Source organism: Onychomys torridus, chromosome 16 (genome assembly GCF_903995425.1).
Source record: "Onychomys torridus chromosome 16, mOncTor1.1, whole genome shotgun sequence".
Classification (NCBI taxonomy): domain Eukaryota; kingdom Metazoa; phylum Chordata; class Mammalia; order Rodentia; family Cricetidae; genus Onychomys; species Onychomys torridus.
In genome coordinates this window covers 33,830,175-33,843,416 of record NC_050458.1, presented here as the reverse complement: position 1 = coordinate 33,843,416, position 13,242 = coordinate 33,830,175, and the positions used below count along the sequence as shown (strand labels likewise).

Genomic DNA, 13,242 nt, shown 5'->3' with positions numbered 1-13,242 from the left:
GTTTTAAATTTTTCATGCATTGGGGGTATTAGCTCAGATACAGTGAGAAGACACTGTCATGGTTTTCAGAAGAGCTGCCCCCTTTAAGCAGCTATTTTAGGGCTGATAGTAGCCACTCAAATTCAAAACTCTGAATATTTTTCTCCTTTATATTTGACTACAAAGTAAGGTGTTCAGGAGAGAAAAGACTGTATAAAATTAGGCTACTTGAACTTTCTGGAAAGTTACTGCACCTGCCCTACTCAGCTTTACAGAAATGTTATTGTGGGTATGGAAAATCCCAGGGGACAGTTTCCTGTTCTCAGTGGTTGCTAGAGAAAATTTCCACAGTTTTTCTTTAAAAAAAAAATGTGGTAGTATTTTGAGATTCTAAGAGGGTAAAAGCACAATCAGTTTCCTTTGGGGTTTTAGAAACACATATGGTTAAAGAGGAATCTTTTACATACTTGCTCTTGACCCACTCCACTTACACACTGACACAATTCAAACTTACACACACACACACACACACACACACACACATATACATACATGTATATATATATATACACATTCACATTCATAATTCACACTCATACACTCACATGCACACACACACACTAATACACACTCCCACACACTCCCTCCAACTCTCAAACCTACTCATCCTCACACACTTATTACCTACGCACACAGACTCATGCACGAACACACACACACACACTCACACACACACACACACAATCAGTTTCATACACATAAACTCATATTCACACACACATACCCATATACTCATGTCCACATACTTACCAAAACCTACATGTTCACACACCTACACATATGCACATAGGCATTCACCCCCACAAAGTGTACCTGCTCTGTATGGTCTTGGGTCAGTTTATGACAGAGAATAAAGCAAAGGCGACCCTGGAGTTCTTCTCTTTGAACTTCAATTTCTGTTCATATAGGAAGAGAATCAGAGACATTGGGGTGCTCAATCCCCTTTTTGTTGACTGTTCTGCCACCCCGTGCTTCCTTGACGCTGCTTTCTACTTGTTTTAAGTTTAACAGCAGTGGCTTTGTAGAAATTCTTGCAAGTGATAGGTGTCTATTTGCCCATTTCATAAAACTGTACTTCAAGAAGACATTTGGGCACACTACTAGAAAAACTGCACACACACACACACATGCACACATACACAAATTAAATGTGTTATCTGAATAAGGACACCAGTGTGTTGCATGAAGGCCTGCAGCAAAGTGCCCCTGGACCTGCTGCCTCTGCTGGACAGGGTCAGGGCTGTTGCTAGCACCTCTCAGTAAGTAGTGTACTGTGTATCAATCTCAGGTGCTACCAAGATTATTCCAGTGGAGGCTGGCCCCCCTGAAACAGGAGCAGCCCCTCCCGAGACCACAGCAGCAGACCTGGTGCCACGGAGAGGGTACCAAGAATATGCCATTCAGCAGACCCCGTATGAGCAGCCCATGAAGTCAAGCAGGTGAGTTGTCCCATGGGCTTAAACCAGAGGTGGGCTGCAGTAATATTCACAAGGAGCAGGAAAGAGCTGTACATTTGCTGCTCTGGATTCTGTTCATGGCCACGTCTGCAGTGGGTCTTAACTCATTCGCTTAGCTGAAGAGTCCACCGCTCCATTATGCCCTAGTATAGTTAGTTCTTCCTGAGACCAAGGCAGACCAGTGTGCCCTAGGAACTGAGCGTTCACTTGTCTTCACAGGGCACACAACATGTTATCTGGTCACGTGTGTCATTAAACTATAAAAAGAGGTGCAAGCAGGGCCTGGTTTGCACGTCCTGTGAGAGTCTCTCTTTCAGAAGGGACACAGGCACACTGTAAAAACTGAAACAACCCTCACGGCGAGAGCTACTGCAACCCGTAGTTCTTTCTAGATTTCACTTCCATGGCTAGATCACTGTGTATACTTGTTATTTTTTTCATATATATATATATAGTTTTGGTTTTTTCAAATACAAAATACTAAATGACTATTTTTTTCACATTTAAAAAATGTACTGCAAGTTTAGTAAAAAAACCTTTCAAGTTTAGTATATATTAAAAATAATTTGTCTTCTTATGTGTTTCTATTGTAATTTAAACAGCTTAAAAAAAAAAAAAAAAGAAACCTCTTATGTAGCCTTGGCTGGTCTTAAACCCACAGTTTTCTTGTCTCAGCCTCCTGTGTGTGAGGATTACAGGCATGTGCTACCACAGCCAAGTCAAATCAGCACATTTTTTTCTGTGGTAGCAGTGCACTGATTCCCACTCTGGGATGTCCAAATTCCCAGGCTTCTTCAGGACTTCCTGAAGTATAAATTGCCCCAAGTGAAATTGCTGCATCATGGAATGAGTACTTAGAACTCTAATGGGCATCCCAAACTGGCCCTCCTCCCAGGGCGTGGGGTAGTCATTGCTTTCTAGATGTGTGTTAGCTGGATATGGCCCTGTTGAAGTCAATGGGCAAACATATAAGTGGGGTCTGAACACCAAGTGTTTGTCAATGTGAGACCCTTCAAGGATATTGCTGCCCTTAACTGTCATGAAAACATGGGCATTGAAGGTGTTCAATCCTTCAGCTGACTGTCCCCTTGTTCTTTTCAGGTAGCTTTCCAGAGGTAGACTCACTGCAGTCGGGTGTCTGACCTCTGAATATTCTTCAGTAGTATCTTCCTCACCAAACAGGAAACACTGGCAGTACGATGCTTCAGAAAGCATTCTATGCCCATCACAGCTCTGTGCACTAGTTCATCATTTGTGGCTCATGCTTAAGGTCAAATGGAGCCTGCTCAGCATCAGCACCAGACTTAGAATCTTCTCCAAAAGCAGGCCACTCAGAGCTCTGCTAGATACTTGTCTGATAATAATATAAAAACAAAGAACAGACGATTCTCTTAAGACTATTTAGGTCTCTCAACAGAGGAGGAAATGCTGAGATTTGCTTATTTAATTAATGTTATGAATCCAGGGCTTCTTTCTTCAGTGTTCTTTATAAAATGTATCACCTTCTGGATGTCTTTGTCATTTGGGAAAGATCCAAAGTGCTTTCCTTAAAGAAGCCGTGGGCTTAGCATGCAGGCGTACTAGTAACTTTCCCATTTGAATATCTTAATTTTACCATGTGAGTTGTACCCTAGTATTTATGGACTGCAGTCCACTTAAGTGCTTTAAATTGAAAGCGACAGTTGTAAGAACTGTCTCATCAACACAGACCTTGTATCTGTGGTAGGCACAGTTTAATGGTGCTAATTAATACCATGGCATGGTTATTAGTGTTCCATAAATCCTTCTTGGCTAGCCTAGCTATACCTTCCAGAGGTGCATTCTCTCTTGCTTCCTTGATCTCCCTCGCTGTTCCTGTTCCTGCTGTGTGGTCATGTACTTCAGTGCCTGTTATTTTGGTAGCAGAGGAAGCACCTCTCAAAGAGCCTTCTGCAAGGTCACAGTCGAACTGGGAGGGGCTGCTGTGCAACAGGGGTTTCGTTCAGCCAAGAGGCTGAGGAAGGGTGAGCATGCTCCAGAGGCCATGGGCTCCTGGGCTCAAGTCACTAAGCAATTGTTTATGTTGGGCAGATGCTCAGTTTTCTTACGTGTGAAATGGGTTGATGAGAGTGGGGATTAACTAGTCAGCACACAGTTTGTTGTAAGGATTACCTGATTATTAGTCAGAACTGCTGCTATTTCATTCAGTGCAGCCTTGCCACATTGGAAGAGGCTCCATGAGGCAGATCCTGCTTTTATTCCCTGCCATATATGCAAAATCTAACACATGCCCCTGACATACTGCCTGGTTTAATCAATAGAAACAGTTTATGTAATGGCGTGAGAAGTTAACAAAGATGGTACTGCTATTTTCCTGATCTGAGCTCTAACCCAGTGATCGTGGAGGCAGACAGTTGGTAGTTAGTCCTCTACTGTGTATAAGATTCAGGAGAGAGGAGTGTGGTTCATATCAGCTGTGAGCTTGCCCAGAAACCTGCCTCTCCTACCTGAGACCTGGATCACCACTGGCTGGGGCTTGAAGATGCCACTCTAGCTAGCTATTGCTCACCACAGGCAGGCACATCCCTGCTGTCTAGCAAACTACAGGCCTTGTTCCAAACTTATTACCATCCATCCGTGTTCTCCCTTTCTGGGAAGAAGGGGGGACATGGGTAAAGACAAGGGGCAGTCTTTCTCTCAGGAGTGTCCTGCAATCTTGCAAAGAGGACGAGAGCCACCCTGACAGTTAATGGAATGAATAGGCAGGTGTGGATAATCAAATTTGTCTAGTCTCATGGAGACTGAATTTGCTTCTACTCAGGCATCCCAGAATAAACAAGCTTCAGAGCATGTGTGGTGACCATGCTTGTGTGACTCACACCCCCTGTTCCTGGTTCCTTCTCTCTTTTTTTTTTTTTAGTTTTTTGAGACAGTTGTTCTCTGTGTAGTTTTGCACCTTTCCTGGAACTCACTTTGGAGACCAGGCTGGCCTCGAACTCACAGAGATCCACCTGGCTCTGTCTCCCGAGTGCTGGGATTAAAGGCATGCACCACCACCGCCCGGCTTTGGTTCCTTCTCTTGCCACCACCTTTTCTGTTCATGAAACTTTGACCCAGATGTTACCATAGCTGGTGTTCCCCAGCAGCCTTTGTTCAGTTGGAGGTGTCTTTTTCTGCTCTTGACACACTCCTTTCGATGACTGCCCTGCTGCTGTGGGACACTGCAGGCCTCCCTTCTCTCCAGCTAGAGTTTGTGCTCCCCGAAGACCAGCACCCTCTTTCGTCATTGCCCATGCCTGTCCTGTGCTTCCCCCCAAGTCTTATTTGTTGGATAGATAATGGTTCCACCTTTGCCCACTCCCCCGTAGCTGACGCCACAGCCTTCGGTAGGTGGTTTGTCAGAAAGTTTCAAGGTCTCCAGGAGTTAATGGTGCTATTGTCCATCTCTAGGTTAGGCCCCACCCAGCTGAAGATCTTCACGTGTGAGTACTGCAACAAGGTCTTTAAGTTCAAGCACTCCCTGCAGGCCCACCTGAGGATCCACACGAATGAGAAGCCGTACAAGTGCGCCCAGTGCGGCTATGCCAGCGCCATCAAGGCCAACCTCAACGTGCACCTGCGCAAGCACACGGGCGAGAAGTTTGCCTGCGACTACTGCTCCTTCACCTGCCTCAGCAAGGGCCACCTCAAGGTGCACATTGAGCGCGTGCACAAGAAGATCAAACAGCACTGCCGCTTCTGCAAGAAAAAGTACTCGGATGTCAAGAACCTCATCAAGCACATCCGGGACATGCATGACCCTCAGGACAAGAAGGTCAAGGAGGCCTTGGATGAGCTCCGCCTGATGACGAGGGAGGGCAAGCGACAGCTGCTCTATGACTGCCACATCTGTGAGCGCAAGTTCAAGAACGAGCTAGACCGGGACCGCCACATGCTGGTCCATGGTGACAAGTGGCCCTTTGCATGTGAGCTCTGTGGCCACGGGGCCACCAAGTACCAGGCCTTGGAGCTGCATGTCAGAAAGCACCCCTTTGTTTATGTCTGTGCTATATGTCTCAAGAAGTTTGTCAGCTCCATCAGGCTGCGCTCCCACATCCGAGAGGTGCATGGGGCAGCCCAGGAGACCTTGGTCTTCACCAGCTCCATCAACCAGAGCTTCTGCCTCCTGGAGCCTGGTGGGGACATCCAGCAAGAAGCCTTGGGGGACCAGCTGCAGCTGGCAGCTGAGGAATTTGTGTGCCCGGAAATAGATGTTCACAAGGAGGAGACTTGTCCTGGGGAAGCTCAGCCTGAGGCAGGGCCGAGGGAGCTGGAGGCCCCTGGAGAAGCAACTGCCCCGGCTGTGCCCTTGACCACCTCTAAGACTGAAAGTGCTTCCCTATCCCCCAGCAAAGTAGGAACCACTGTGGTCTCCTCTGACCTCAACCCTCCTGGAGTGGTTTCCCATGATTTTTTACTGAACAGTGATACCTCCTCTGCTGAGGCTCATGCTGCCGAGACAACCTTGGATGCACAGCATGGAGGCTCAGCCCAGACTCAGGGTGAAGAAATCACACTGCTGCTGGCCAAGGCCCAAAGTGCCGAACCAGACTCAGAGACCCAGAGAGACCAGAGCCCTCCAGGGGGAGGGCAGAGTTCGGTCACTCTGCCAGCCAGTGAATCTGACTCCAACAGCTGTCTCAGGCCAAACCCAGAGGAAGCCTCAGACCACCTTCCTACAGTGGCTGCTGGAGGGGACCTTGGAATGTGCCAGTCTGACTCATACAAACCCTCCTCTGAGCACCATCCTGGCAGCACAGCGTTTATGAAGGTCCTAGACAGTCTCCAGAAGAAGCAGATGAACACCAGTCTATGCGAGAGGATCCGGAAGGTCTACGGAGACCTGGAGTGTGAATACTGTGGTAAGGAAGGCTTGGGGCGGTCAGATGTGCCTTGGGGTGGAGTTTTCCTTCTCAGCAGCCCTGTCCATTCCTATCATGCTGTCATCACCTTGGGTTCCATTTAAGCTCATGTCTGTTTGCAAAGAACACCTCCTAAACGAGCCACCCTCCTCTGGGATAGACAGGAGCAGTGAGCCCATGTCCTAAGCACCCTTGGAGCCTCCCCAGCATAGCTGACCACGTTGGGGGTCATGTTGAGGGTTGCTTACAACCTCACCCATCTCCTGACCAAGAAGAACCATTCTTCTGGTTTTCAGCTGGGGGCTCCAATTGGCTAGAGAGGGTAGGAGGCTGGCTGCAGCTTTGTGGAGGGAGGCCCATGCAGCCCCCTTCTAGCTGGTGTTGAAAGCTTGGCTCTGGGAGCTCCTAGACAGTAGGCAATTCAGGAAGTGGGTAGGCTAGTGCCCGTCTCCTAGCCCAGAGTGTCAGGAGGACTCAGGGGCTCTTGGATTGGTGCACTGGCAGGGTGAAGTTTGACAATAACTGGCTCACAGTAAGCATTTCCTTTCTCTTTTCCTAGCCCTAACACCATGGGCCAAGTGGCGGTACCTTCATGCTTGAAAACTGCCATTTTTGAAAAGTAATTTCCTGACAGAAGTGTGGTGGAAAGTGTGAAGGGTGTACCAGATAAAGGAGATAAATACGGCAGTTAAAAAAAAAATGATAATCATTATTTAAAAAAAAAAAAATCAAATTCGGTCTGAAAGCAACTTCCTTGTTCTCACATGACAATGTTCTTTCAGGCAAACTTTTTTGGTACCAAGTGCATTTCGACATGCACGTCCGCACCCACACCCGGGAACACCTATATTATTGCTCCCAGTGTCACTATTCCTCCATCACCAAAAACTGCCTTAAACGCCACGTCATTCAGAAACACAGCAACATCTTGCTGAAGTGCCCCACTGATGGCTGTGACTACTCGACTCCAGATAAATACAAGCTACAGGCCCATCTTAAAGTTCACACAGAGCTGGTAAGTAGCCAGCCCAGACGGCAGCCCCCCCGCCTCCTCCCCGGGTGCCCTCTCTCATTTATGCAGAGAGCAAGCGAGGTATCCCTGCTGCAGGTGTGTGAACACCCTGCCCCCTCCCAGCGCAGGGGGGCCCTTCTACTGCCTCTTGATGCCTCACAGAGCTTTCACCCTCTCACAGCAAGTCTCTGACTAGACTGAACAAATTGCATTCTCTGCAAATTTTTTAGCATTTGAGAAAGTTTACAGAAGAAAGATCTGCAGAGTGGAAATGAAACGGAGGTTTCATAAATGGCATTTTAAGGAATTATTAATAACGGGAATAATAATGGCTGCCTGTAAGTGTTGTTGGGGGATTAAGTTGGATGATTGGATAGGATTAGGTAATTATACCAGGAACAGTGTTTGGTAGGCAGTGGGAGTGTAGTGAATGTTAATGACCACTGTTGTCACGTTAGCGGGGCATTTGTTGTAAACATCTACAGCATCTAGGAAGCATTTTGATTTAAGAAGTGACATGTTAATCCAAGGTGCCATTAACATGCACAGTGGGCATGGCTGGTTCTGTGGTGGTTGATCACACAGGGATGCAATGGGTGAATGTTTGTTTATGCAAGGTCTAGTCTGATGGGAAGAGGCTGACACTCCTGAGAATGATTTAAGACTTCTTATCATAAAAAAGAAGCCACACCTGGGGCCCATGTAGCTCTATTTGTGCTAAAGACAGCACAAAAGAAGATTCAACAAAAAAGGAGACTTCAGAAATTGGATTCGTTGCTCTACTTTTCTGGTCTAAGAATCATGAAGGTGCAGTCGGGGGTGTTTTGGAGGTGTGAGATCAGAGCATTTTGGGATAGACTCCAGCACCAGCTCCCATACTCCCACAGGCTCTGGGGCCTCAGAAAATTTACTTGTCATTTCTGAAACCTGATAGCTTTTATATAAAATAGACTCTTAAAGTCTGTCTTGGTCACTGTTCTATTGCCGTGAAGGAAACCAGGACCAGTGCAACCCTTAGAAGAGAAAGCATGTAATTGAGAGCTGGCTTACAGTTTCACAGGCTTAGTTCATTACCATCATGGCAGGGAGCATGGGGGCATATAGGCAGACACTGGAGCAGCAGCTGAGAACTACATTCTGATCTGTAGGCAGAGAGAAAGACTCTGAGCTTGGCAAGGGATTTTAAAACTTCACAGCCCGCCCCCAGTGACACACTTCCTCCAACAAGGCCACACCTCCTAATCCTTTCAAATAGTGCCACTCACTGGTGTCCCAGCAGTCAAATCTATGAGCCTATAGGGGCCATTCTCATTTAAACCACCACAAAGTCCATTATGTATGTACACATATATGCACACTCATGTACAATGATATGTATAAGCATGTATGCATACATATGTGCATAGACATACCTGCGCGCGCGCGCACACACACACACACACACACACACACACACACACACACATCTGTGTATATTTTGTGTGTTTCTATTCTGTTGTTATTGCAGTGTTAAAATACAATGGCCCCGAAACTGAGCCTGATAAGTAGTTGAGCGTAAGTGCCGGCTGTACTGGCTTCCTGTCATATTTTCTTTCTTGTTCTTTCCTCTCTCTCTTACTCAAGTCGCAGGCTTGCTTTTGTTCTTGATCTTGCTCTTCCCTTCTCCTCCTTCCCCATCTTCTCCCTCCCTCCCTCCCATTCTTTCTCCAGTGGGGCACGGAGGCATGTGGTTAGTCAACTTTTCTGTCCTTACTGTCAGGTTGGCATTGAGGCTGAGGGAATGAGTCCAGTGTTCGAATAGGCTCTTGTGAGGAGTAGTCTTGGAGTATAGTGCTGGAGTCTAGGAAAGCAGAAGTCTAGACTGAATCCTTGCTCCCCTGTTTACTGTGTTTGGCATGGGTCGTGAAACTACCGCATGGCTCAGTTTACTTGTGCAGGCGAAAATGAGGCAAAGGAGTCCATGTCCAGAGTAGTGTCTGGCGAAAATGAGGCAAAGGAGTCCATGTCCAGAGCAGCGTCTGGCATGGACTGTTACTAATGGCATCGATCTTACTGTTTTGAAGCTAGGAGCTCTGGACTGAGTTTTCAAACCCAGTTGAAATGGGTGACAGGAACTAAGCCAGTGTTCACGGAAACATTGACTGTGTAGCCTAGACTGCCCCTTGTTCCACATTCAGAATTTGTCTGTTACTTGTGAATGTCCTGGGGCTGCTCGTCTAGCCTGGTTATCTTCTTCTTCAAATGCTGATTCTCAGTCTCTTGACCACATCCTGAGTGCTGGGGTCATTGGGACCATCAGGAATATGCCTCTGATGTCTTTGGTATTGACCTTGTGTACTTCAGTTCTTACATATACACGGTTATTGTAGATGCCATCCTCTGAGCAAAACCATCAAGACTTTCATGAGAAGAGCAGTGGACCACCAGGATGAGTGTCATTGACTGTTGATGGTCTGTCATAGAAAAGGGAGTGGATAGGGTCACTGGATGCTCACCTGATCCCAGTCACTCTTTCTTGTACCCCACAGCTAGCTGTGTATAATTCTACCCTAATTGCATGTGGCTTTGGGATCTCTGGGATGATAGAGTGTGTAGATTGTGGGAGTGTTCACTGAAATGCTTGGTACTCCATCTGCTTAGTACTTGTTATTAGTTCTGGGGTGAGACTTTGCTTTGTGTGGCTCTTTGGAGTTACCCAGAGTCCAGTAAGTAACTTCTGATCTGTGTTCTGTAAATAAGATCAATAAACTCATTGGTTCCCCAGGTTAGCCTTTGATGGAAGCACACTTTGGTTTGCTGTTGGAGCCCTGTAAGGGGTAGGTAAGCATCTGATTGCTTCTCCCCAGAGAATGTGCGCACAGCACTGGCATTTCACCCTTCTACTTTTGGGGTGGTGAGTGTGGTTGTGACTCCCTTCAGAGTGCTCATCTCACCTTCAGCCACATGTAGAAGCTCTAGGGAGGCCAGCCTTGGGGCAGAAAGCTGCTGGTTTGATCTTGTAGCCACTTCTTGGGTTTTGACTTATTTCCCATGTCACCCCTAGGAGGTAGGAATCATTTCCTCTACCACACCGAGTCTGGTGTCTCCGTCTGTATCATGCAATAACTTGGTCTATGGTTATACCACAACTGAGGGATGACGGAATTCATTCCATGGCCTTATCACTGTCCCATGCTATTCATGTGGTGGTAGCAGGTCATTAGTTTGGTAGGCTTTTCTTGGTGAGTCTCTTGGACACTTGTACATCTTCTGAAGGAATGTGGCAGAGGTGGACTTTGGCCCAGGTGGGCAGAGACTATGTGGTAGACGTTCCTGTGTTGCTAAGTGGCAGCCGTTCCTAAAGCTGCACAAGTTAATGTCTGCACATTGCCGCTAGAGAAGTACAGTATTCTGATGCAAGGAGTGTGGCTCAGTTAACCTCACAAGAGATACTGTTCTGCTTCTCATCAGTGTTCACACTTTCTTAGACGTTCTTAGTGTTTCATTTCTACCTTTGCCCTTGTTGGTATTTATATGACTTCTCTCACTAAGATATTTTACACACACACACACACACACACACACACACACACACACACACACACACGTTTTTTAAACAGGGTCTCAGTCTATAGGCCAGGTTGGCCTCAGACTCATACTACTCCTCTTGCCTTAGCCTCCCAGATTTTGGGATTACAGGTTAAAGTCACCTTGCTCAGCTCAGTTGAGATATTCTTAAAGGTACCTAATTTGTTGCTGTTTCTAAAGTGGGAAGCTTTGCCCTCTGAATGCCAGGCACTTCAGATACAAATTAGGCTGTTCTTGCCTGCAAGGTGCACTCTGCTTTGTGTGGGATGAATAGATAACAGTGGGAGGAGGGGGGCTGAAGAGATGGCTCAGAGGTCCTGAGTTCAATTCCCAGCACCCACGTGGTGGCTAATAACCATCTGTAATAAGGTCTGCTGCCCTCTTCTGGTCTGCGGGTGTACATGCACACAGAACGCTGTATACATAATAAATAAATACATCTTTAAAAAAACAAAAACAAAACAAAACAAAACAAAAAACCAGTGGGAGGAGAAGGCTAGCAGGTCAGCAAACTGCCTTCCTCCCCAAATGCTCTGAGGGAAGGTGGAGTATGATTCTGAGGTTGAGGATATTTGGGTTAAGAAAGAAGGTGAGGAGGGAATAGTCAGCCGAACCTTGACTTTGATTTCATGCCAGGAAGTTGATCCACTGAACACTTGTTCCTGAAGAGAAGGACGGTATGCCATTGCAGTGAAGAGCACTTCTGTGAAAACTCCCAGCTTTTGAATCTGGGTGACATTTGTCATTTGAGCTTGCTGTAACTTACTTCTGTCATGCAGCTGAGGCTACCTCACAGGGACAAGTCCCATTCCCTTCATGTAGATGCTGTTGACCTGATAATGAAGGTGTTAGCTCTACATTATTCCACATCTGCAAGGAAGGTGGTTGTTTTTTAAGCTCTCTATTGATTTGTGATGTGCATATGGTATAATTTGTTCTTTTAAGATGTGGGGTTCAGTGGAATTTAGTGTATACACAGAGTTATGCAGCTGTTGGCCACTTTAGAACATTTCCATTATCCCATAGGAAGCATTCCTGTTTGCTGTCTTCACTCACTTCCTTGTCCCTGGACACTGTGTGTCCAGAGTTGTGCCTCTCCTGAACATTTTATAAACAATGTGTGTGTTAAAAGTAAAGGTTTTGGTTGACTGATATCTTTTTTTTTTCCATCTATGTGATAGCAGGCTTCATGCTTGGCTTCTTTTTAGAGTTGGGCAATACTTCCTTGTATGGAGTTTTGCTCACTCTCCTTGAATCGATGAGCATTTGAAGTACATTTTTAGTGGTGATCACCTCAGGATGTAGCTTCCAGCTACACTGTCCTACATTCATAGGATTTGACCTAATTCTTGGTGAAATCAGTTCAGTAACTCATGAATGTTAACTTTTGGAGTTTAAATATTAATATTTCCTTTAAAAAGTTTGTAAAACTTTAAAGCATCTAAGGAGAAGCTGCCCATGTTCTCCATTGCCAAACTTCCTGTCCGTGTGTAGTGTGTTATCCTTACCAGGAACTTGCCTTCCCTAGTGTAACATACTCCCATCATCACAGCTAAGGAAGAGATAGCACTGGGGTTGTGGTACCGAGGACAGAGTCCAGCGCTCCACTTCATTCTGACTGCATGTCTTTCAGAGAGTACAGTGGGCAGCCTTTCTCTAGCTGCTGCTGAGATCCAGGGAGACTGCGTGAACTTGCTTATGATGTAAAAGCATCTTGTCATGTTACTGTGACCCAGCTGAGGACCTAGGTCACATCAGCATCTGGCTGGGACAAGGGGTGATACTGTTCCCACTAAGAAATCATGAGAACCAGCATGAGTCCTGGTCTCTTCTGGGCTTGCTTTCCTTACCTGTGCACTTGAAGAGGGTCTTGGGTATGCTATCATGCTGGCCGAGGTTTCACTTCGTTTTACCATTCCTTCTTTGAACACAGATTCCCGTGCACAACCAAAGTTAAAACACCATCCTCCTCCTCCAAATGAGCCTACATATCCCGGCTTGGTCTGGTTGTATTAGGATTTAGAGAAAATCTGGCAAATTATCAGTTTTTGTGACCCTGACACTATTTCACATCTAAGAATACATAAAAGAGTAATGGCTAGTGTAGTTTCTTCCCACTGCCTCTTCCTTCTCATTACTAAGCCATGGCATCTACTTGTGGTGAAGGGATGCAATCATCCCTCCATGGGAATCAGTCCTAGAACTTCCTTCATAGGGTATTCTGAGGATGTTCAAAATCTTTATGTAAGTGATATATGCTTTCATTCCCTTCCTGTTGCTGGGATAG

At 46.3% G+C, this 13,242-nt stretch overlaps 1 protein-coding gene across 2 annotated transcripts in view; it reads left to right on the top strand.

The window, feature by feature from the left end:
• The window catches only part of Zfat (zinc finger and AT-hook domain containing), a 188,343-nt gene that overhangs the window by 80,229 nt on the left and 94,872 nt on the right, over positions 1-13,242 (top strand). For both annotated transcript variants that reach the window (XM_036208746.1, XM_036208745.1), the window contains exons 5-7: positions 1,328-1,478; positions 4,926-6,376; positions 7,159-7,391. In XM_036208746.1, the coding sequence (XP_036064639.1) occupies positions 1,328-1,478; positions 4,926-6,376; positions 7,159-7,391 (1,835 nt within the window). The remainder of the gene's footprint in view (positions 1-1,327; positions 1,479-4,925; positions 6,377-7,158; positions 7,392-13,242) is intronic.